The sequence below is a fragment of the Pomacea canaliculata genome, linkage group LG4 (assembly GCF_003073045.1).
Source record: "Pomacea canaliculata isolate SZHN2017 linkage group LG4, ASM307304v1, whole genome shotgun sequence".
Taxonomy (NCBI): domain Eukaryota; kingdom Metazoa; phylum Mollusca; class Gastropoda; order Architaenioglossa; family Ampullariidae; genus Pomacea; species Pomacea canaliculata.
The window spans coordinates 13414032-13438776 of NC_037593.1; the positions used below are offsets into that span (position 1 = coordinate 13414032).

At 36.6% G+C, this 24745-nt stretch overlaps 2 protein-coding genes across 5 annotated transcripts; one reads left to right on the forward strand and one right to left on the reverse strand.

The window, feature by feature from the left end:
• Window positions 1-182: 182 nt before the first annotated feature.
• On the reverse strand, window positions 183-12183 carry LOC112561864 (FAS-associated factor 2-like). Of its 2 annotated transcripts, none has more exons than XM_025234678.1 (13): window positions 12038-12168; window positions 11517-11585; window positions 10676-10788; window positions 9090-9205; window positions 8739-8768; window positions 8425-8525; window positions 8013-8190; window positions 7455-7553; window positions 6475-6553; window positions 4089-4170; window positions 3165-3254; window positions 2649-2792; window positions 183-2139 (listed from the first exon to the last, which is right to left on the reverse strand). In XM_025234678.1, exons 1-13 carry the CDS (start codon window positions 12092-12094, stop codon window positions 1960-1962), a joined length of 1338 nt encoding a protein of 445 aa, XP_025090463.1. In that variant the 5' UTR covers window positions 12095-12168; the 3' UTR covers window positions 183-1959. The 2 variants fall into 2 exon arrangements, with proteins under 2 accessions (XP_025090463.1, XP_025090464.1); XM_025234679.1 differs by having other exon boundaries at window positions 1948-2108; window positions 12038-12183.
• Window positions 12176-23063, forward strand: LOC112561867 (chitinase domain-containing protein 1-like). 3 transcript variants are annotated; one of them, XM_025234685.1, is made up of 12 exons: window positions 12176-12313; window positions 13400-13526; window positions 13856-13999; window positions 14911-15043; window positions 16650-16691; window positions 16853-16959; window positions 18568-18629; window positions 19233-19322; window positions 19535-19633; window positions 19951-20109; window positions 21259-21336; window positions 21729-23063. In XM_025234685.1, the coding sequence occupies exons 2-12, from the start codon at window positions 13407-13409 to the stop codon at window positions 21868-21870; spliced, it is 1176 nt and encodes a 391-aa protein (XP_025090470.1). In that variant the 5' UTR covers window positions 12176-12313; window positions 13400-13406; the 3' UTR covers window positions 21871-23063. The 3 variants fall into 3 exon arrangements, with proteins under 3 accessions (XP_025090470.1, XP_025090468.1, XP_025090469.1); XM_025234683.1 differs by having other exon boundaries at window positions 21726-23061; XM_025234684.1 differs by lacking the exon at window positions 12176-12313 and adding an exon at window positions 12444-13262 and having other exon boundaries at window positions 21726-23062.
• The last annotated feature ends 1682 nt before the right edge of the window (window positions 23064-24745 follow it).

Here is a 24745-nt window from a genome sequence, read left to right on the forward strand (position 1 = left end):
CTGGACATAAGCAACTCACTGCTATTTTGTTAACAAGCAGTGACCAAAGATCGCCTAACGGGTATAGTCACACAGGCAGGTCCCAGTGTGTTACCACGATTTTGCTCATCAACCTTATATTCAATAAAAACTGTAAATAAATAAAGAGAAAATGTAACAGCTTAAGAAAAAAAAACAAAACAAAAAGTAAATTCTCATTTATTCAACCTAAAAGTTTTCAAACACATTATTACATGGGTAAATCACAAAACACTTGCTGGACACTTGACAAATTTTAAAATAAGTAATTATCTTCAGTTTCAAGGACTTTTAAAAAAATAATGGAAATCTCCACTTTTTTCCCCTTCTATAAGAATTTCTATGAAGATCCTAGACAATGGGAGGACATTCACGCTTATATCACTCAAGCCAGCAGGCAAGTGAAGATAATGCATGAACACTCAAGCAAGCACTGGCACGCACACACTGAAACCTGCTGATCCTGTCATCCATGAACTTAAATTTCTCTGTATTACTGACCATGGTGGGTGGCTCATCTGCCATCTCATGCACAGTGACTAAGGTGCCCAACACCAATAAAATTCAGTACAGTCTTTGCTATGTCTCAATTTATTTACAGGCTCCTGCCCTATTTCTCTTAACTCCCCCTCTCCTACATCCCTGCTAGACTGGTCTTCATCTGATGACTGTACACTATTCCTGTTGCCAGAACAACCACATATATGAACTCTCAGCAGAGTTTTAGTTACTGTGCTGCAAAACGGCGAAACTTTCATTGCTTCTGATTCCTACAATTTTGTAAGGTATCCAAGATGGCTATTTCAAATTTTAAAACAAGCAGCTTTGTGCATTTTTGCCACACATACATCACTTCAGGTGGTAAGAAAATGTTCTCTGTTGTCCTATTTCTTTTTCTAAGCATGCAAAGCTGGTAGCTAAATGTCACAAATCCCTCCAACTTGAATATAGATATAAAAACAAAACAACAAAGACAAATCTTGAAAATCAAGCATACCAGTCAAAAGGTTCTTTTACCCCTACTATCATAGGGCATCTTAATTAAGACAGACATATATACTACTTATCATCATCTGTAAAACTACAGATTATAGAATACCAAAAACATGCTTTAGCACCTTTTCTTTTATGAATGTAATTGTTAGTAGATTTAAAACTGTTACTTTTCATATAGAGCTTTACATTTGTAGGACCAATCCTTTGCCCAAAAGCGTGAAAAACTGAGTTGATTAATCGAAGTTATAAGCATTTTCTTGTCTCTACATTTAGAGTAATTAAAAGCCAGACTGCATTTTTCACCCATCACCACATCAAATCATCAATAAAATTTATCCTCCTTATAATTGTGTCTCTTTTTTTTTACTTTGATCTAGGAAAAATTTTGTTTTTGATTTTATTTTTCATAAAGAATAGAAAGGGGCTATAAAGATGTTATAAAAGTGTCAGGGGAAAAAAAAAGGAATGCCCAAGGACTCTGAAACCATACCTGAATGACTGCATAAGCAACAAGAGAACAAATGGTGGCTTGTTATCTACTAATTCAAAAGAAGCTACATTTCCTCTCACACATATGCACTGTGAATCACATCACATTATTAGTTGCTGTCCACTTCTTTACCACTCCACTCGGCATGATGTCTCATCATCATGCAGCTCAGCATGTCTTGCACTTGAAACTGAATCCCTGCCAATGGCTGCAATTCAGCGATGATAGCTGAATTCCCCTTGCAGTCACACACAGCTCAATTCATATCAATGTGACAGTGAGAACTTTCACCAGTTCACAACCAACACATGATTTTTCTGGCATTCATTTTTACTGCAAGATTCAGAAGGATCCAGAGACCACAAAAGCATAATCCATCCAGCCTGAAATTTTCTATGGCAGTGTGAGGCCCTTTCTGAGTAGCTCCAGGCACTGTCCACCAATGGAAACTTCCTTCAAGCTTCATTATCATGGATAAACAACAGCTCTGATTTACCAAGGCCTAACTCTTTGAAAGAAGGGGGATCCACCTTTTCGTCTGTGGGTTCACAATTTAAAACACGTCGGGGAAAATTTGTCACTATCTGGAAGTCATCTGGACACTCTGCATGGCAAAACACATAAAAGTACAGGTACTGCAACAGAATACAAAACATTATTCCTGGTAAGTGCTACAATTCTTACAAAACATTGAAGGCCTTTTTTTTAAAAAAAAAGTGGAGATGATGTAGTGTACAAGCCTGCTGGCTATTAAACTTCTCGATTACTAAAATACACCCAATATTTACACAAGATTTATCACTTTATAGGTCACTGTGACTTAATACTACGAGAAGCGTTTTATTCTGGTTGCCTGTGATATAATTAGAATGTGATAGTATCCACTGTCAGTAAGTCACATTTTTTTTACACCTGGCCCTGTTCGGGACAGTAGTCATCTTTTGACTTTCCTTCTCTCCATGTTAACACAAAGCCACCAGAACTATATAGTAAATTGGATCTAGAGTGATAGAGCACCAAACAACTCAAGATCTCAATATACTTTTTACATTTAGAGAAACAACTGAACTTCCTTCTGCTAACTTTTAAAAAAACTGTACCAACTACATAAACATTTGACAAATATAGAATACTGGAACCACACCTTGGAAGACTGTATGCCTAAAAATCGCCGCTCAAGACGTTTGCCATTGGGAGTTTTAAGAACTATGCGAATAGCATCTGGATGATCAACGTCAGGTTCTGGAGGAATTTCCAGAGCAAGTTCCTCCTTTCTCCGCTGGCGTTCCTGGATCAATTGAAGGAGAATAGCAAAATACTATTACAATAGACAACTATTAATAGTGTTTAGGTCTCCAGATGCCAAATCAGAACATCCTATTTCCCTAACATTTTCCGACAAGAACAATCTCAGAAAACACAACAGACCACTATTTAGTGATCATAAACTGTACTTAAAGGTTGCTTCTCTAAAACAGATAACTGCAATTATTTTATAGGTGACAGCAGCCTGAGAATGGCAACACAACAACTCGTAGCTTCTTTATCTGTTTTCCTTAGCCTTGTTTAGGCACTTCCATTCTGTGAATTGTGCAGAAGAGAAAAGATAGACTTAATGCTCACAGAAGCTCAATGGTCATAAAACCACACAAGCAACTACCTCTTGTATTCTTTCTAGGCGAGCTTCTTCATCTCTCTGTTTTTGCAATTCTTCCTCCAATCTCTGACGTTCCTCTCTCTTCCTTCTTTCCTACAGATGTAATGGCAAACAGATTATTTCACCCTAAACGACCAACCTGAATGGTTCAAGTTTTTTTCAGATATCAGTAGATCTAGGTGATATAAACCTGACATGTAAATTTCAGCTTCCAAAACCATCCATTAATTATCTGCTAGCAAAGTATGCGATTCACACCTGTGATCAACGAGTGCCGGTAACGGTGTACTATGTCACACTAGTGCGCCATTTATGAATTTGCCAGCCGTCAACACCAAACAGAGAGAGAATGAGCAACAGTTTGGATTATCTGGACATTAAAAGTCTAAAAAGTAGCAGTTTTTCAGAACACAGAATGCAGACTTTCAACATCCAAATAATCCAAACCGTCACTCATTCTCTCTGATTGGTGTTGACTGCATGCAATGTTGTGACTGGTGTACAAACGTTACGTAGTACACTGTCATCAGCAATTGTTAACCGCAGGTGCCAATTGTAGCGGATAATTAATTAACAGATGGGTTTTGGAGGCTGAAATTTACAGGTTAGTTTTCTATCGCCTATATCTACTGATACCTGAAAAAATGTAAACCGTTCAAGTTGGTCTTTAAAGAAAATGTACAAACCTACAAGTACTGACTGAAAGAATAAAAACATACAATTTGGAATGCACTACTGATCATATCAATAAACAAATACATAAAGAGAGGGAAAAAAGTTCAAGCCAATTATACATTTTTAAGGTGCTGAATCACTAACAACAGAGAACTAAACTTATCTACTAAGCTATTCATTTCCCAAAATAGCTGTGAAAAACATGGTTAAACAGTAATTGTTTGAGACTCTGAAGCACTGTCCAGGCTGTACCTTTTCTTGATCTGCCCGTAAAGACTCCAAGTATGCTTCATCTTGTTGCTGCCTTAACGTCTGGTTGAAGTTTCTCTCCTCCCTAACATGAAATAAGCACATGCACAGACTATATCTACAGTGTTCCCTCGTTTATCGCGGGGGATAGGTGCCATGATCAGCCGCGATAAACGAATTTCCGCGAAATAGGGACATACATGCAATAATAATGTATACATGTAAAACAATATCATGTGAGTGTAAAGTAATATATTAATCATGGTATTAATACAGTACAATAACAAATTAGTGTAAAAAAAATTATAACTTTACTCAGAGAAACCCAAAAAAGTGATGCGAACTGGCTGCGAGATGGGAGATAACAATCATGGCTCGTCGCTTACGCATAGCAATGGATTTCTCATACACAATTATTTCTTTCTTTCTATCTACAAAATAACCATGGTATTTTAATAGAAATACAAATACAGCTACATTTTTCTTCTTTTTCCTGTTGAAATATCTATGGTATTTCGTAGAACGATAATTCCCAGCGCGGAAGTATCGATCGATACTTCACTCAAAAAAAAAACGCGAAGTAGTGAATCCGCGATATATGAACTGCGAAGTAGCGAGGGAACACTATACTAACAAATTTATCAGAAATGGAGTAAGATATCGAAAGAGGTACAGCGTGATAGTGCTTGTTAGCAAACCTAAGGGTACAGCTGCACCAAAGCCAGTTCATACTGTCCATTCCTGCTGACGCTATTGCAATCCTGATGTGTATTTCTGCCATCTTCAGAAAGACTCCACTCCAAAATGCCTCAAATTGTCTATCAACCTGTAACTGTAACCTGGGCCAACTTACAAAACCACCAGCTCATTCCTCCAAGCTCATCAGCATGTAGACCTTTTGACAGTACCAAAACTACTTTCAATTAAAGTGACCACCTACCTATTATCTGCCCTTGACAGTGGTGATGTTTCTGCCTTAACTCTACTGGACCTGTCTGCTGCATTCAACACCACTGACCGCTCTATACTCCTTCAAAGACTCCACACCCTCAAGGAATTTCTGGACCTGCACTAGCATGGTTCAACTCCTATCTCACTGATAGGACACACTTTCTCGGCTTGACTACTGCAGCTTGCTGGCTGCCCTGCATACCTTCTTCACAAACTACAGAAAGTTGAGAATTCCACTGTACACTTAGAGCAAGGAAACAGAACATCTCCTTCGTTTTCTATGCTGGCTACCCATCCATTCTCACATTCAGTAAAAACTGTCCATGCTGTGTTTTAATTTCTTTGTTGGCTCCTGCTCTGACTTTCTTGGAACATCTTTTCCCTTAAGTCCCAGCTAGACAACTCCAATGTAGATGATCATAGAACTTTTCCAGCTTTATCATCTTTGTGGTTGGAAGATCTAGAAAAATATAACATTACGAGGCCTGACAGAGATGAAGATGGAAATCAGAATGGTTAAAATGAGAGAACGGCTGATGATGGCTCCAACCACTTCATTCCATACAAATCTTCACACTATCCCTCTTTTAGTTTTTTTATCTCATGTCTGCTAGTTCCACAAAATCCCACGGGTATTATTTCTAGGACAGGGATGCAAAACCTACGGCCCGCGGGCCATATCCGGCCCGCCAAACTTCTGCCCACAGTGCAAGAAATCGGCATGTTAGTAATAAAAGAAGACCTTAAAAAAACGAAAAAAGGGAAGAAGAAGTATTTATCCCCACGTAGGGGCGTTTCCCAATCTTTTTTCGATGGACGAACATTTCGATTCAGTGCTCCGACTTGGTGTCTCTACGATGAGGCCGGACATTCAGAAGTTGGTTTCGGGAAAACAACTTCAAATATCCAACTAATTACTGCATAATTAATGGTAAGTACAACTTGTTTCTAATAAAAGAATGGTATCTGCTCTATTTTTTTTTCCTTTGTGTATTTTTGCGGTGAAGTGGCCAGCGACACGGCTGTCCGAAATGGATATGGCCCGCGACACGGCTGTTCAAAATGGATATGGCCCGCAGGCCGAAAAAGGTTGGGCATCACTGTTCTGGGGTGTCTTATGGGTGAGTTTTGTCACCTTATCATAGTGGTAAAATGAGTGTACATTTCACATTCCAATGGACATTCTTCTTTGACAACTTCAGCAGCACGCAGTTCCCCACAGGGAATATGGTGGCGAGGCATACAGTTATTGTTAAGCATTCACATAAAATGACTGTGAAAGAACCAGGAATAAGTTACAGAGGAAGGTTATAAGCATTTTACTCTTGTATTACTTTAACTGATAAATTGATTGTTGATAAATTTTTCATGAAAAATTCTTAAGTGAGGATGAATGAAAGAACAGGGAAAAGGGTATCCCCCCAAAAAAAATCCAGACCTTTCTGCTCGGGCAGCAATCAAAGATACTTCATTTTCTCGCATGACACCTTCTAATCGATTCATCAGTTCTTCTGCCCCTGTAAAAAAAAAATCAGAGTCACTTAGACAATGTCACGACAATAAAATAAATAAAATTTCTCATTCAATTTAAAAGAACAAGGAATCAAACTGTACAAGAAGCATTAATTTGTACTCTTGGCTACCAGTTCCTTAAATGTAAAAAGCCATGTGATAAATGTTTAATTTACAATGTGGTAAATGTTTAATCAAGAAATGTTGATGGGTGCTCTGAATCAGAGATTCTCAAAATTTTTCGCGACTGTGCCCGTAAAGGGTGAATGTCCATGGGTACCCCTTGCATATAAGTTTGCGCATAAAAGTATTTATTTTCACAATGGCATGTGCTTATGATGCTGCGTACCCCTGCATAACCCTTGCCTTACCCCTAGGGGTCCTCATACCATCAGTTGAGAACCTATAATCAGTGCAACATCGAGTAAGTAAATGGTAAGTATCGAAGAAAGAGAATTTACTCTCAAAATTTTATTTTTTCATCGACTGTTTCAGATGACATGACCATAAAAGAATAGCAAACAGGTGAGGTAAGAACTGTCTGTGGTAAAAGCAAAACCAGTGAACAACACTAAAACCATAGAAAAAAAACTGTCAAAGGGCAGTTGCTTCCCTCACTAGTGAAGTGCCCTGAACGCCAGACACAATGTACTTGTTGTCAGGGAGACAACTTTTGATGGTTAAAGAGCCAGTTTAACCAATTTACTGTCATTTGGTAGTCAAAGAGTTTCAACATCTGATACTATCTTTTACTCACAGCATTATCCCTGAGAGCAATAAACAACTACAAACCAAAATAAATCATAATAAATATAGGCTACATATTACAGTTGTAACACAAGAATTTTGTGACCATCAGTCTTCCCCCCCCCCCACTTCCCCCAGCGTAGCTTAATAACGACTCACCAATAGGTCCTTCTATTTTGGCTACAACTGTCATACGATTCTCTCGCAGCACAATCACAGCCAGGAATGGATATGTGTTTTCCTTCAGTGCTTGTGACACTGTGCAAATGCAAACACACAAGTGACAAAAATCATTATTTACAGAACATACAAAAAATGCGGACCACAAGTGGTACTCCACATTTTTTTCCAGGGGATGTATATAAGGGAAGACTAAGCTTAAAAGTCTAAACAGGAGTTTCAGAGAAGCTTCCTTAAAGAAACACCATCAACCACAATTTAATGCCAATTTATATCATATACCGATTTATTACACTTTATGTTAATGCTTATGCTCATTTTTTTAATTCTACCCCCCTTCCTCCTCCCAAAAATAAAGGTGAATCAAAGAGCTAGTGCAAACTAGTAATATAAACTAGTGTTACTTATAACCATTTAACAGGTGTATGATGCTGAAAAGTTTAAGTGAGCTAGAAAATTAGTCCAGAAATATATACTTTAAGCTGGTTTTTTGGGATGGATTAGCAGGTGAAAGGAGAGCTGAAAATAGCAACTCACCTCTATATCCTTCTGGGCTACCTGTATTACAGGCCCATAAGATGGTACGTGTGTTTAGAAATGTGCACACTTGTGGATCAGCCAAAGTGTTCTGACAAAAACTGTCTGTGTCCTGGTGATCATCACCATGGAGATAAACCAGCAGGAATCTTAGCTCACGCTTTGCATCATTCAATGCCTGAAGACCATACAGGAAACTAAACAATTCGTTTTCGCCTGCATCCTTGCACAAGTTCTACGTTAGTTTTAAATAATTATGAGTGTAGAAGTTCTGCAAAATTACACTCAAGCATCTATAATCCCCTCATAACATTCTTTTTACAGAAATCTACTTATTTTGCATTTACTTGTGAAGGGGAAAAAATTATAATTTATTTGTAATGCAGACTAGTCTGAAAAGGTTGCACCTCACCTGACTGTATGTTCCCTGATAGAAGACAGGATGACAGCTGCCATATTTCGACTCATACTGGCTGATAAACCTAAGTACATCACCTAATGGATCAGTAACATCTGCAAAATATGATGCAAGTCAGCAATATGAAACAGTGTGCCACACATGAAAGTAAATGACTGCACACATCTGTATTAAGAACGCATTTCTTCACCTCAAATCTTCATCTTAACATTTAAGACATTTGTGCTCCTTTTAAAGAAACCATTTATAGTCTACAACAACAACAACTACTACTTTAAACAACAAACTACAGAAAATGCACAACTTACTTCTTCGTGGATCTGGACGCAACAATCGAACTGTTAAACAAACAAACAAACAAAATACTGCGATTACTGTTTTCTGAGCTCTCCTGCTCTCCTCAATTCACATTCTTGCCATTTAATATGTACTCTTAGCATTTACATGTTCATTATAATCCATTCATTAGAAGAATCAAATTAATTTAAAGTCAAAATAAAAGACTACATACTAGCTGACAACAAAATGATCTCATCTTTTACATTTTTCAATATTTTCATACAAAAACACACTTTTAAAAAAAAATTCTTAACCACAAAATAAAATTTACTTATACATTTGTTACTCATACTTAAGACTAAATTAGCTGACCCACTTACAGAAAAATCGTAAGACATCAAAAACTGTCGACCAAACAAATCGGATTGGGAAAAATATTACATAATATGACCACTGCCAAAGTCCAGCTGGCTGCTGACGCTGTATAGAAATCACCCTGAAAAAAGAAATACAGCAAGATATATTAATAAATTCCTATATCTGACTGTCACTCAAACTAATGTAAAGAATCTTTTGATCTGTTTAAAAGTTGCCTAGAGAAGTAAAAATGTTTACTTTTTTTGTTATTTGATAACAATTTGTTCTCTCACAAACTAACTTTAAAATAGCAGAATTCATTCATTTACACTATAATGGGTTACATCTAAGACTGCAGTTCAAAATGTGGCCTAATAAAATTGCTGAGTCCTTTTGAAAAATAAACCCCAAATTTTCTTGAAAGAGTACATCCTAAAGAAAATGTGATTTATCTGATTTTCTATACTTCATCTCTCTGTCCATGAATTCCTATATTTAATGTAATGTCTACATTGTAAGCACAAATTCAAGAGGTATGTTCATTGCCACAATATACAAACCTATCATAGACAGCACACTCTTGCTAAACAAATGTAGAGCTTCTGAGTGTTTCCTCAAAGTTAGGCACATAAGTTACAATCCTTATTGTTTCAGTCTTAATTTACCAGCGTATCCCTACTATTTCAAAGAGTATGGGTGATTATCTCTTCTTTGTTGTTATTCTTTCACTTGCTTCAATACCCATACAAAATCACGAAAGTAAATGTTAAGCGTATTTTTTAATTGAAGGCAGCAAGTAATTTCTGCTGTCATACATTCAAATGAGTTCTCTTCTTCCTTTAAATAACATAAAATAATGTGGAATACTTAAATCTACCATGATGTCAACAGTGCAAATGCCATTAATCTCATTCTTCCTATAATCTTCCCTGCTTGTCATAATAAGCCATAAAGCTTATTACTGCTACTGCAATAGTTTATTATACCAGTCTCAAAATTGTGCTCAACTTGATGGGAACATGTAAAAGAGAGTTTATTGCTTTGTTATTCTGCATCCTCACTGATATTAAACAAGCACATACTGCATTTGACAATATACTATTATCCTGCATCAATGAGTCAAATATAGCAAATGGGTTTTCAGATCAATGAACAGCTCCAGGGGTGTCTTTTTCCACAGGCAATTGACACACAGAGAATAATTGTCGGAAATCAAATTAAGCAGACACAAAGGAATATCAAAGATATAGTGCTATACTGTTTCTCAGTTAAAGATCTGTGGTTGCATAAGCGTGAAAAACCACTACCAGGAAGAGAACATGAATTGTTTAAGATTGTGTTTTTATTTGCTGATATATGCACTCCACTACCTGTCTACTTTGTGGCAGTCTAATAATCTAAGCACTTCATTCTGGCTGTGCTCATTGAAATGCACAAAGTTCTAAAATGTAACAAGCGATAATTTCTAAGAACAACGTGTTTACCTAACTAAAACTTAATATACTTCTTATGCCCAGTATCTTTGCAGATATGGTATAACACCTATCAAATACAATATAAAGGTTTCCAATAATAACTGATTATAATCTGTTCTAAAAGGTTTTCTGACCTTTGGTTGAAAGGTTGTGTGTTTACCACCAGTTCCCTGGCTTCTCTGGCACCCTGCTGGGAAAAAACTGTGGGTGCACCTTCTTGCTCATTAAATGTATCCTGCACTGCTGTCTACATAGAACAGAAAGCTTTTTACATAAAGATGAATGAAGAGAAAACCAGAAATCATTATTATAAATATGCAGTTTCGTTACACTTTTAATAACAACATTTTCAAGCAAGAATTTTCTTTTAAAAAGCTGGTAAGTTATTGAGATAAAACTTCTTTCATTTATGTGCAGTTTTTCTTCTCAAATATTGCCTAATGTACTGAATAAGATAATAAATGTGATGGAGTTGTTATCTCAAAAATATCAAGAAATTGATTAATGTCAGGCTTTCACTATCAGCATTCACGGTGCTTATGTTGCTGCCTATTTACGATCATCTCTTTTTGTCAACTGCTGTGCAAGCTTGTGATGCAATGCTTAAAAATACATTTCCTTCTCAGGCTTTTGTGTAGACCCTTTTTTTTTTATCATGACATAATTCGTATCTGAACATATAGTTGGCATAAAAGTTGAATAACTAAACATTGGCTAGTATACACGCCTCAAAGGCAAATGTTCTAGGCACGTAGATTTTCAATTATTAAAAAACCAGATCATGACTGATTATGAAACCAGCACAATCTTGATCAACAATACCAAAAATGTATTTAAACAATTCATGAGATAATACAATACACAGAACTGGTTGTATGATCACTTTAACATACATCGTATTTCTGTGAAGCTAAGCCAAAGTTGTTTTATCAGAAGGGATATTGGTAAACGATTATAAATAAAACGTCGCATTACCTCGATGTTCCAGTTGTGTCTTTCAAGAATAGTCCGGCAGCGTTCTATATCCTCAATACCAGTCAAATCCTGTTTCAATGAAATTAGCACGAATAATATCTATTTGTCATCTAAAATCCTGAAAGAGCTAAAAGTAATAATCTAAAATTTGAATTTATACAAAGTTGTGGTCATTCCTAAATCGTAGGTTCAAGAAATCGAAGAAAAACATGAGTTGCACAGTGTTGTTATTTTCCACGATACTTTGAATATCTTTATATTTCACCTATGCTTTTCGCTGGCATAAAAATTAATCTTAACATAATACATGTATAAACCCCATTGAAACAACTACCAGGTTTACGCATCATCACAATCATGATGATCTAACAACATTGCAAAATTAACTGCGATCCCCATGAAAGAGGACCCGTTTCTTCTATACCTATCAAGAAAACATAGTTAAAAAACTTAGATTATGTTAGATGAATGTCCATAATATTGGGGCGAAAAATAAGGATCTATGACATTGAAATTCTAACCTGAAACTGAAGCAAATTATCGGTTTGTTGCTGAGAAAGATCATCACCGTCCGCCATTTTGTACTGCTGTGACAGACTGCCAACTTCCGTTGAAAAGCGCCATCATAATTTTATTTCCGGGTCAGGGTGCACACGTGGCTGTCAGACTGTCGTTCGTTGTCAAAGGAAGTGACGCTTACTTGCTCTTTCACAGGCGAATCGTTTTGAAAAATCCTAGACTCTAGGACTTTGGAAGTTTGATAATTACTATTAACATATATGCAAGAAATATCAAAGGTACTTTAGTGAAATGTTCATCGAAATCACCAATTACTTTTTTTATTATATTTGATCTGCGACTTTCATTCATTCTCGGATTTATTTCTACATTTTCTTCGGCAGACGAATCGGTTAGATTTTGGTGTCTGGCATCTGGTTCAAAGATATCACAGTATAAAACCAAGAAAAGAGGCTTAAACTAAAACATTACTTAGTTTTATTGTTGATTCCCAGAACGAAATTTTTTTTTTTAACGTTTGTTTTTCTCTCTCGCTCTGTTGTTGGAGGGGGCGAGGGGGACGTGAGACGCAGCAATGGTTTTTCTCAGCTGTTCTCAGTTCAAGACGATAAAACAAGTTTGCTAATACAGCTTTGCGCGCAAATGAACAAGACTTAATTCTTAAATTTTATTTAGTTCTACTTACTCAATTTCCTAGTTATTCAGTTATATTCATGTTGAATAAAGTTTAATATCGCTGATTATGATATACGTAGGTAGCGCACATTCTCCTGCTTCACCCTCGGGTCCTTTCCCATATCTGCGCACACAGATTCTCACCTTGGCTGTATAGGTCCTTGACAGAGAGTTGAGAGGATGGCTCAGACGACAGACGTTCTTAGATTTAATGAGCATTCTCAGACTTAATAGCTTGTGATCTTGAGGCATATCATCCGAGAGCTGACGTTTAAAAGTAAAGAATCCTAAAATATAAGAGATCGCTATGTCCAGGAATACCACACCTCCTTCCTCTCATAAACCCCAGTTGCCAGTATATTGTTGGATGGGCACATGGCCTTTCTAGTCACTGGTCTGAGCAAGCCTTAGTTTGCAACATGCAGGTGACGTGTTATAGTCCAGTTCATTAAAAGCCCAACAATTTGCTCACTTTATTTGAAGGAGGGAGATAAGGAACACACTTGGTACTGGCAGCCGAAGTGTTCATTCTTAGCTAATTGTTTTCATCAGGTGAGACACTTTATCAAATTCATTCTTTCCCACCGGATGGTTAAAGTTTGGCCTTAAACCACAATACTACAATGCCTGCTCAAAACTACTTGTCTATTAACAAGACTGCTATAAGCATTAAGATGTACTTGTTACAGGAGAAAGATGAAGACGGACATTGCAAGTGGTCTGATCATGTTTGTTATGGTGTTGGCATTGGGATCATTGGTCAGTGGAACACTTTCAAAAAGTGATAAAACCAAAAACAAAAAAAGGGATAGCCAGGTATTAAATGACTCAAGTATCATATAATTATGATTCCACTATATATCTGATAGGTACATATGGCAAAACTTATCTACATTGCTTGATTGACACCAGTCTGTGCCAGAAAAACATTTTTCTATTAAATATTTTTTCTTATTCAGTCTCTTGTTTAACCTTTTTGACTATACTATTTCTAAGTAGTTTTAGGAAAACAAGTGTATGATCAGCACGATCAACCTCAGATAAGTCCTTCCACATACTATTGATTACCAAAGGAGTTGTCTATTTGCATACTAATTGATGCTATTTGCATTATTATATGTAATTTTTAATTTACTTTTGCACAGAAGGTGGTCCTGAGTGTTGTTGACAGAGGTCTTGTCACTGCAGAAGTGAAGAGGAAACACATTTTAGAAGAACACTCACGATTTTCACCTTTAATACAAGATGTAAAAAATTTCAAAGGTCCAGTTCTTGGATATGTCACACCGGTGAGGATACAAATATGTTTTTTTAAAAGAACTTGCAGCCCATGCAAAAGTGCTATCAACTTTGTACACACAAATGTATGCACACTTATGTATGTATACTAAATGAATCTGAAGCAAAAAGAGTGTAAGGGTTAGTGTAGCATAACTGTGAAGACAATTCGGGTCTTTAGGGGTCCTTTCTGCCTTCTAAACTTGCATCTCCTATTTCTTTGATTTGTGTCTTGTTCTTTTATTTGTTTGCAAGTATGCATGCATGGAATGAGAAATGATTATTTTGTAAAGTGCCTAGCTTATCGGATGATGTGCTACACAAATGTCTTCCATTTGTTCTTATTTTTATACACATGAAAAGATATCACTTTGTGGTGATTTGTGTAAGTAGCAGGAACTGAGTTGGCTTCTTTAACAAAGAATTGTACCCAAAAATCTCTTTAACCAGGTAACTCATGATGCCTAGCAGTCTCATGATTTTTAACAGTGCAACCTCCTCTTTGACAAGATTTGATGGAGAGAATTCCCTCAAACATGTTTTTGCCTTGTTCCTTAGGTGTTTCTAGACATGGTCATATGCTTCAGAGATGGCATTTATTTTAGACATTCCTTTAATACCTAGCTTGTGCCAAATGACAATTTATGTTAGAGAGCAGCAACAAAGTAACAAGGGATGCAAAAGTTATTAATTGCTTGATGTCACTTTTGACTGCTTTGTTTTCTTACTAGTGAAATCATAGACAATTATCTGCCAGTTTGTAAATACCCCACACAAATCTGACTGAGCGTACGTTTCTGCTGCTGCACTTTAAGCTTAACAAAACATAAACATTTGGCAAGTGTCTTGACAAAAGCATGTTCATTAGTGTCTATTTATTGATAAGGAATACTCCTGCACTTGCTTTAAATCTGAATTTCAGTGGAACAACCATGGCTATGATGTGGCAAAAATGTTTGCCCATAAGTTCACCCTTATTTCCCCAGTGTGGTTGCAGCTGAAGAAGAAACCAAATGGAGTATTTGTTATTGAAGGAAGTCATGACATTGATAAAGGTCAGGATTTTTAAGATACAAAGATAGAAAAAAAAGGTAAAAATCAAATTGTTTGAAAATATTTATGCTTTAGGGGGTTCAGGTTATGGAAATCTGGGAACAGTGCATTCACTTAGTGCCTTTCTGCAGCACCAGCTGGACTAAAAGCTCTTTACACAAATGTACACGAGCACACATTTTTTTAGGGTAGGTATCAAATGTACTTTCATGAACATACACAAGCAGAATACATTCAAGAGTGAGGTTACTGAAAACCAAGGTTTCTAGCTGGTTTCAGTAAAGAGAAATTTAAAAATTATTGTCAGCTAGGGGTGTCTTTGCTAGACTTTTCCACCTTCCACAGTGTCCACTGCTTATGGCACACATCAGCAATCATACCAGTGCTGAAGAAGTTCAACGCTACTGACTTGAAAGATTTTCGACCTGTGGCTCTCACATCTGTTGTGGCCAAGTGTTTGGAGAGGGTTGTGGGAAGTTTGGTTGTGGGAAGTCCACTGTGGCTGATTGCCTGGATCCTCTGGAGTTTGCTTACAAACCACGCAGGGGAATGTCTGATGCCACTCTCACTCTTTTACTTGGACACCTCTGGCACCTGTTCTTGGGTCCTGTTCATGGATTTTTCCATCACCTTCAACACAGTCCAGCCACACCTTCTTGTAAAGCACATACTAGACTTGGATGTCAACACCAGCCTAGTTCTGTGGATACGATCATTTCTGAAGGACAAACCACAGAGGGTGGGTCTCAGAGTTCCACCAACAGGTACTGTAGGGTCCAGCATGTCTGAAAGAGTAAATCTGTCAATGGATGGAATGATTTTGTCACACAAGCAGATCCTATCAGAGGTCCTTTGTGCCAACAGCCATCACTATCCTAAATAAGAGGCACAAGGACTCGTAGGATTGCCATACTACCTGGCATCCTCCTTAGGAACTTTCACATGTATGTGAGAGAAGGTGTAGGTGTGCATGTGTGTTGAATGTATTGTATTGGCATGTCTATTTGTCTCCTGATAAAGCAAACTCAGGGCCTGTTGATGTAGGTGACAGTGTCACATGATAAACAAAACATTCCTTCTCATTCAGAAATGTGCAAATACAGGCCGTCCTCAACTTACAACATTGTTCCATCCGCTGTAAGTCGGAACATACATTAACATACTGTACATAAATAACATACTGTAAACACTTATCCTATCCTAACACAGTAATTTTCAAAAAACACATATAAAATGCATTTAATAATGAAATGAAACACAAAGTTCAAGTTAAGACGTTTACGACACAAAACCACTTAAGTCGAAACAAGGCTTTATACAGTAAATGGGAGATGTGTAGCAACCACGAAACATTGTAACTCAGGGCTGGCATAACCCGAATACTGCCTGTAATTATGACATCTTTGACAAGGGATATCCTGAAAATCTCTTACCATATCCCAGAAGTCACTAAGCTGAAGCAAAACTACTACATGTGCTACTAAACTCTGCTGTTTAGTGTTCATTGGTTTGTATTTTTAACATCTTTGGTTTAACTATAAAAATAACAATCAAGTGCCTCAGGGATTTGTTTTACAGCAGTTTGTTTGCTTTCGATTTTCTTAACAGGTTGGATCAATGAAGTTCAAAGTGGAAAAAATGTGAGCATTGGTAGGTACTGTAGTCTTGAAGTTATATTGCATAAAATCGTAATTAAACGATGACAGAATGTTTAATAAAATCCATGAAGCATAAGAAAGTGATTTTATAAAATTCTTTTCTAATTGGAAAAAGCACATTTCTTTATTTGGCACATTTACTCATTTTGACAGTTCCAAGGGTGCTGTTTGATGGTTGGGGGTTAGCTGACTTCAGTGCTTTGTTTTCAAGTGAAGATGCCATAGAAGATTGTATAGACACCTTGGTCAACTTTTTAAAGGTACTTCACATCTTAAGAGAAGCATACTTATTCAGTATCTTTTTCATTTATCATTGGCCCAGAGACAGCACTAGAGGGATTCAGGGCCTTGGGCAGATAGAGTTGTGGGGCCTTAGGAAGCTGGCACAACATACATAACAGGGCAATTAAAAATGACAGACTGTCTCATCCCAATCATAGACGTTATACCCTATGGACAGTCAACTCAGGCGCGGGAACAGATCTCTTGCGCCACGCATGCGCTGGACCACGGGTGGTACTCGCCTTTTCCGGCTTCGTCTTTCAGTGTGTCGCAGTGCTTCTGTCGTGATTTATTTATTGTTTTTTTTTTTAGATGCCAGGCAGCAACTGTGCGATTCCGGGATGCCCTGCTTGCAAAGTTCGAATCAAAGGTTTATGATCATTTTTCCGAATAAGAATAGATAATAAAGACTGGGAAAAAGCTCTTTTGAGATCTGTTGTGATTCTAGCTGCAGCATCGAAAGAGCGACCACTTGCTCCAGACATTATATTGTTATATTGAAGCTAAGTCACCTAGCTAGCGTGTGAGATAAATATAACCTTTTATATTTTATAATAATTCGACTTTCCAGTGGTTCTAAGTATTGGTGTGCCAGATGAAAAGATTTAAAGTTGTAAAAATAATTGAACTATTAATCACCTAGTATAAACAATGTTCAACACTGCTGATTTGAAACTGCTGAGTGCTGGATACGGTTCGCAATGTGTGTGTGTGTCGGGGGGGGGGGGGGGGGGGAGTTGGTGTTCTACGCCTTGCCAGCAACTAAGGCTATATCACGCCAAGGCAGCCAGCCCTGTAAACAGTTGCCACATGCAGAGAAAGAACGATTTGCTGTCTTGTGCATATTTATGTCACAGGGATTAGACACATCAATATCAGTAATAGATGAAAAAACATCCAATTTTTCTTCGCCACCCATTTCAAGTGCACTATCGTCCTGATAACACAGCGAGTGATGTGAATGTGTTCAAAGCAACATTGTGCAAAAATCAAGAAGGATTTAAATGGAATTTATGGCACGTTTCTTAGAGCCTTAGTCTGAATTCAGAAGCGATAAACTCACTACAAACTATCCTCTGTAACCACTAAGAAAAGCAATGAGCTGGAGAGCGAGAACTTGCTGACAAAAACATTTTGACTCTTAACATAATTACAAATACTACGATATATTTGAGAATTTTTCATTATCATTCACATATTAATAAATATATATCAAAACATACTTACTAAGAAGATTTCTTCAATAGTAAAGGATTGAAAGATACTCGCGGATGAAGCGACCGGATATTGCCTGTACCCCACCTACTCTTACACCCCGCGGACACGAGTTGAGTCAACGCTTTCCCACTGCGCGCGCCTCATGTTGGCTGTCCATAGGGTATAACGTCTCTGTCCCAATGGTGTACTTGTTAGCGCGGGGCCTCCATCAGGTGCAGGGCCTTGGGTAGTCACCTCTGCGCGCAGGGTCGGATTTGCCAGAATATGTCTTTACACCAGATGGTCTCATTAGGATATGTAATTAGTGATTAGATATTATATCAGCTACCATACTTTGATCACAGTCGTGAACATTATTTATTTTTCAGGGAAAGAAATTTGATGGTGCTACCATAGAAATATGGCCTCAGGTGGGAGGAAATATGCGCAGGTGATAGTTGTTGTGTTGGGCATGGTATAATTGAAATATTTAAATTATTTGTGTGTAGATTTTTTTTTTTTTGCCAAGCTTGTCATGTTATTGTGGACCACAAATAAGGTTGCTTGTTTGGCAGAGTAAGTCTGACAAAACTTACTGGCAACGGAAATTAAATTCTCATTTTATATGAAAAACCAGTCATTCTCTCATCTTGGTCCTTGGTAATCTGTAATAACTTATACTGCAAGCCATGTCAACAAGTCTGTAACAATCTATATATTCCAGTCCGTCATTGATATTTATTTATTTTTGTCAATTGCTGTGTACGTTTGAATATTTTGGCAACTAATTAAATAGAAGTGTATAGGTGTGTTTTTTAAACACCAGAAGCTCACCCATCAGGAAAGGTATGTAATTATTATCATCACATAAAACCTAATCAGAAGGTTGCAAAGAAATGATAAAGTACACATGAAAGACACTTTTAGCCTTTAAAAACAGAGAAAGTGTGTTCATAAAAGAACGCTGATTCAAAAACCCTTTCTTTCTGTTACCTTAGGACATAAGAATATGTTGTATCATGCATAACTGTGTTTTTATTCCCCTTCCCTTCAGTGAGCTGACACATTTCTTACTACACCTTGGAGAGGCATTGCACAAACAGAAGAAGATTCTTGTACTTGTTATACCTCCACCAGTTCGATCGTAAGCATCTGTAAAGTTAGGCATGACGACAGAATACATTTTTTTACAAGATCATAAAAGCAGATAATGTGAAGAATGTATGCAAGGAAATCAAAGTGTAAAGGAAAACAGAGGGAGGAGGCAGAGGGAAACTACACCTTGTTACAGTTACCATGTGTTTTGCCATTTTTGCAAATTTTATCGGATCACACAGTCACTAATTCTCCTTTCAGAGGCACAGAAGGGATATTTGGTCGACAGGATTTTGAGAATCTGCGTTCTGCAGTGGATTATTTCAGTCTCATGACTTATGATTACTCTAGTAGAAGGATGTAAGTAATGCAACTTTTTCGCTATTTGCTTCCATGAAAGTGTCACTGTTCTGTAGATCAGATGTCATTTTGTTATCATGCACAAGAAACTGTAATATAGTTTAAGAGTAGTAATCATAATATATTTGTAAAATTTGTGGACTTATTTGAGAGCATGCTTTTTTATTTGTGCACATAGAAGTAGAAATGAAATTTGCAGCATCAATATTATTGCAGAATTATTTTTCAATGGAATAATTTAATTATTACTATGTTTATTTATCACCTCTTTTATAGTTGGCAATATGAAGAGCTGTATTGTTCATTCATTACTTCAGGCCAGGTCCAAACAGCCCCATTCAGTGGGTCCAGGAGTGTGTAGAGATCCTTTCGCCAACATGGGATCCAGAAGAACGAAAGAAAATATTGGCAGGCTTGAATTTCTATGGCACATACTATATAGTGGGCTCCAAGGTGGAACCAATCCTGGGTTCTCAGTTAGTATGATAATTTCTGCTTGGATGAGAAGATAAAAAGTCTGTCAGTTTTTTTGTTTTGTTTTCGTTTTTTGGTTGTTTTTTTGTTTGTTTTTTTTTGCTTTTTTGGACAGGTAAATGTTCATACTAATGATCTAGAGGTTAAATACTTTAAGGTTAAACATGATAAGATCTAAGTCACCATGTCAACTCTATACAGCTAATTTGGTTTCAAAAATATAATCTTGAACCTCACCCATTATAAAATGTCACTCAGTTTATGCTAAAACTTTGCATTAAAAGTTATGTTCTTGTCTTAGAATTACTTAAAAATGATTTTAAATTACATAATTGTACTCAAGTACAAAATAAATTCAAAATATTTGTAAACTGAAGAGATTTACAAGACAGATCACACGGCTTCCTTCCCTTTCACTATTACCACACGAACACATGGGTTGAGAGTGACTCTTTGTTTTCACTTTTTAATTGATTTTTAACTAGTTGTTATTTTAACTCTGAATCTTAAAAGCTCTATTTAGAGGATGAGTCCTTTGTCGTTTCTAATGAAAGTTATGAAGATGAAGACAATGAAATTAGTCGTCTATACCATGCAACCACTAGTAATGACTAAAAAACATAAGCTGAACTTTTACTTAGTATGATTACTAGCAATTACTGATAAGATCTCAGAGTATTTCCCGCAGTCTTTTTTAACAAAGAGCACGTTCTCACTTTTATTGTGGTTGCGTTGTTTTCTAATTTTTATTAAATTTGGAATGTTTATTTAGCAGGCATTGTCATTATCTTAATGTGTCGTCAGAATTTTCTCATGCATCCTCTGTTTAGCATCAATGTGTACAGAAGGTAAATAAAAAGTTAATAAAGGAACAAAATATATTGTAAAACTATAATACAAATAAACAGAGATGTTAAACAAGCAAGCAGGAAAATTGCTGGAGAACAAAGTAACTCAGCATGTCAGGCACACTCTCATTTCTAAGTGTATAATGAATTTAATTTCTTGATTTGAAACTCAAGCCTGTAATGCAGACTTGTATCATTTGATAACAGAGTGTTCAAAAATACCTTCTGGTGCAAAGTATGCATGTTCCACTTGTCAAAGCTTTTTTCATAAAATTACTCTTATGAAGATTGTGTTATTTTTAGGTATGTGGATCTCCTGCAGAAGCAGAAAGTGAATATTGCCTGGGATCCTGCAAATGCTGAACACGTTACAGAGTTTGGGTTAGTTTAACATATTCATTCCGTCAGCACGTGCCGTTTACTCAGTAGGTTAGATTACATAAGCACTATTAGACATAGTTGTTCACTATTGTTTCTTGCATTTTCTTTTATCATATGGAGTACTGTTTACATTTTGGTGACTGATGTTTCTGCAGCTGACTTTGTTGTATACCAGGGGCGCCCAACCTACAGCTCACGGGCCACATCCAACCTTCTCATTTTTACCAGACCCAACATACTTTCATTTTTAACATCATGATTCTGGCAAAACCGCCATGTTCTGGCCCACAAGATTTTATATCATGTCTGGTGTGGCCCTCGGGCAAGAAAAGGTTGGGCTCCACTGTTGTATACAAATTCTTATGATTCACTTTGCTTTCTCTTTGCAGCAGCACTGCTCAGGGACAGCATGTTATATACTATCCCAGTCTATATTCTATCCAACAACGACTTGAGTTGGCTTCAAAGTTTGGTATTGGGATATCTATCTGGGAACTTGGTCAAGGATTGGACTATTTTTATGATCTTTTTTGAAAAAAAACTGTTTCTCCTTTATGTTTACAGCTTGTTTCTTTCAATATTTGCGGTTGTTTTAGATTTGCATATTTCTTGATCATTGGAGTACAGCATAAGGATATTTATGAAATGTTGATATTTTAAAAAAAAAAAATTGTTTTACATAAGTTAAATCGCTCCTTTGGTAGCAAACAGTGTGATTGATATAAAATCAATTAATGTAGATTTTATACAATATCATTACTATATTATTTACCGACTTCACTGCCACTGCTTTGCTCCATGATAAAAACTTCTAAAAAATGATGCTTATTTTGCAAAAACCAAATCCTCCTGGAAAACATAACTTAAGCACTAAAAAATATATAATATACATACAGAGCTGTGTGTTGGGTGAGAGAGAGTACTGTTATTTTACACCCTTCCTCTGTCAGTTGTAATTCATATTATTGACATGTTAATGTAAAGCATAAAGAGCCTGGCTACATGCTTGGATTTTACTATCTCCAAGCATCTCTTCTTATTATTCTTCTTCTTATCATTATTCTTCTTATTATTATAGAAATTTGAGATTACTAAAGTCAACAGTACATTATTCAGATGTCCAAACCAGCTTATCTTTTCCAAGCCTCATGACAGAAATGTGCTGAGAGCACTTACAGAAGATATTTCTGAATAACATTTGTACACAAAGGTGCTTGTGACGGACAAGCAGAAACGTTGGAATAGAAATAATAATACCTTAGTGCCCATTAAGACAAATGTTGCAATGGAAATTTTTCTTTCACAGCAGATGGTATATGAAAAAGACATATACATCAAGGAGTTTGCCTCAATGTATAACATCCTTTAACAAATACATAGAAATAACATGCACCTTACAACCTAAGTTTTTGCTTATACTTGTGAGCATAAACTTCACCTGAGGCACTTTAATTCTTTGAAACAATTATGTGGGTGACTTGTAATTTAAATTAAGAAATGGTCTTGAAGAAGCATGTCTAATTTGAAAATTCACTTAATTTGAAATAAGATTTGTTTGTAATGGTCAAATTTTAACAAATTTAACACTTAGTTTGATTTTTTTTCACCATCATCATAAATGTTTTATAATTTTCAATCTTTACCTAGTATTTTCTTCATGCTAATAATTGATTCACCATGTTCACAATAAACAATTCCAACTTTAATTCTAAAGATATAACCTTTCATGTAATCCTTTAGCTGGATGTTTGTGCAGGTGTCCAGTCACTTAATCCCCAGACACTTCATCCCCGACACTTCATCCCCGACACTTCATCCCCTAGACTTTTAATCCCCAGACACTTCATCCCCAGACACTTAATCCCCGATACTTCATCCCCAACACTCAAGAACAATTTTCCTATCATATTGTTGAAGAACATTAAATTTACTAGCTTATATAAACTTTAACTAATGTTGTTGATGTTCAAATGACGTTGAAGTTAAAAGCATGATTTGAATTTGAATTTCAATTAAATTTTTCGCTGACTTCATAATTTTTATAGTTAAGGATTTAGTTTAGGGATGAAGTGTCTGGGGATGAAGTGTCTGGGGATTAAAAGTCTAGGGGATGAAGTGTCGGGGATGAAGTGTCGGGGATGAAGTGTCTGGGGATTAAGTGACTGGGAACCGTTTGTGCAATATTTTGACACTTCCACATAGATTCAGGGCAAAATGAACACTAAAATGTTCTTTAAAAGCACAGTACTGCATATGACACATCAGTAAAAGGACAAAAGCAAACTGACCTACTCTTACAAGCTAATGCCAGATTCTTTTAGGTTAGTTTAATTGTAATATTAATCAGTTTTGTAGACATATCGATAAACGTAAGCAGTTAAATATATCAACAAGAGAGAAGGTATCTAGAACTTCTATTACTTGAAAGTTCCATTATTGACAATTCCTGACAAAAAAAGTTTGTGGATATAAAATATTTACGTTGTTGGCACATTTGAACACTAACATTTATCATTTATATTTAAGCTGCTTACAAGAGAAGTGTGAATAGAGAAATCTTTCAACTAGAAAAAAACATGTTTATAATTCCATTCTAGTGGAAAACATGAAAGATATAAATTGTCTTTCATAGATGTCTGCCCATTTGATATAAGGCCCTACAATCGAACGTATGCATATGAGACCACGAACTTGTATTACTGGCAGATGATATTTTTTCCCAGTTAACTACTAAAACGAGGCATGCTACTACAAAACTTCCGGTTTAGTCACATTCTTTGTTTAGGCTCGCAGAGACTAAAGCGTAGAATTTCGCAAGAGGCTAAGTGTTAGTCTTGGCAGACAGAAAGCAATCCACCTTCACACATCCATTATGAGAATAAGAGGAGGATTATTTGAACTCTGCGGGATAAAACACAAACGAAGCCGATCCTCACTCAGTTGGAGTCTGTCCTTTAGATAGGTGTCCTATGGCAACATCCAATCAGAATTTAGCAGTTTTCTTAGTGCCGTGTGCAAATCAGAAAATGGGGGCGAACGTATGAGCGTGACTTAGTACACAGCGTTCTATTGCTGTAGGTGTCTTCTACGAGCTTCACAATTTCGTCTTCATTGACTTGGAGAAAGAGTTATTTAAATGAAAAAGAAGTTATTCGTCACTTTCACGGTTGCCTGCTCTTGGTGAAGTATTAGTTTTAGGTAATATGTAGAGGAAATAAAACAAACCGATGAAATGCGTGAAAGTCTGGAGCACCAGCTGGCGTTGGAGTAAAACGATCCAGAACCTACGAAAGTGTTGTGTTTTAATTGTTGTTGTGGAAAGATTGGCCGGGAAGAGAACCGCATCTTACCGTTACACACATTTAATCCCAGAAAAATCTCATCGCACCACTGTACAACTTTAAGCCTA

Bases quoted from the DNA above. Each gene is read 5' to 3' on its own strand.
- LOC112561864 (XM_025234678.1), bottom strand. From the start codon at position 12,094: ATGGCGGACGGTGATGATCTTTCTCAGCAACAAACCGATAATTTGCTT. The intron at 3,255-4,088 runs GTACAGCCTGGA...TTACATCTGTAG, and splicing joins TACGGGCAGATCAAGAAAAG to GAAAGAAGGAAGAGAGAGGA. The intron at 2,140-2,648 runs GTGTGGTTCCAG...ATTCTGTTGCAG, and splicing joins TAGGCATACAGTCTTCCAAG to TACCTGTACTTTTATGTGTT.
- LOC112561867 (XM_025234683.1), top strand. From the start codon at position 13,407: ATGAAGACGGACATTGCAAGTGGTCTGATCATGTTTGTTATGGTGTTG. The intron at 14,000-14,910 runs GTGAGGATACAA...TCTGAATTTCAG, and splicing joins TTCTTGGATATGTCACACCG to TGGAACAACCATGGCTATGA. The intron at 16,692-16,852 runs GTAGGTACTGTA...TCATTTTGACAG, and splicing joins TGGAAAAAATGTGAGCATTG to TTCCAAGGGTGCTGTTTGAT.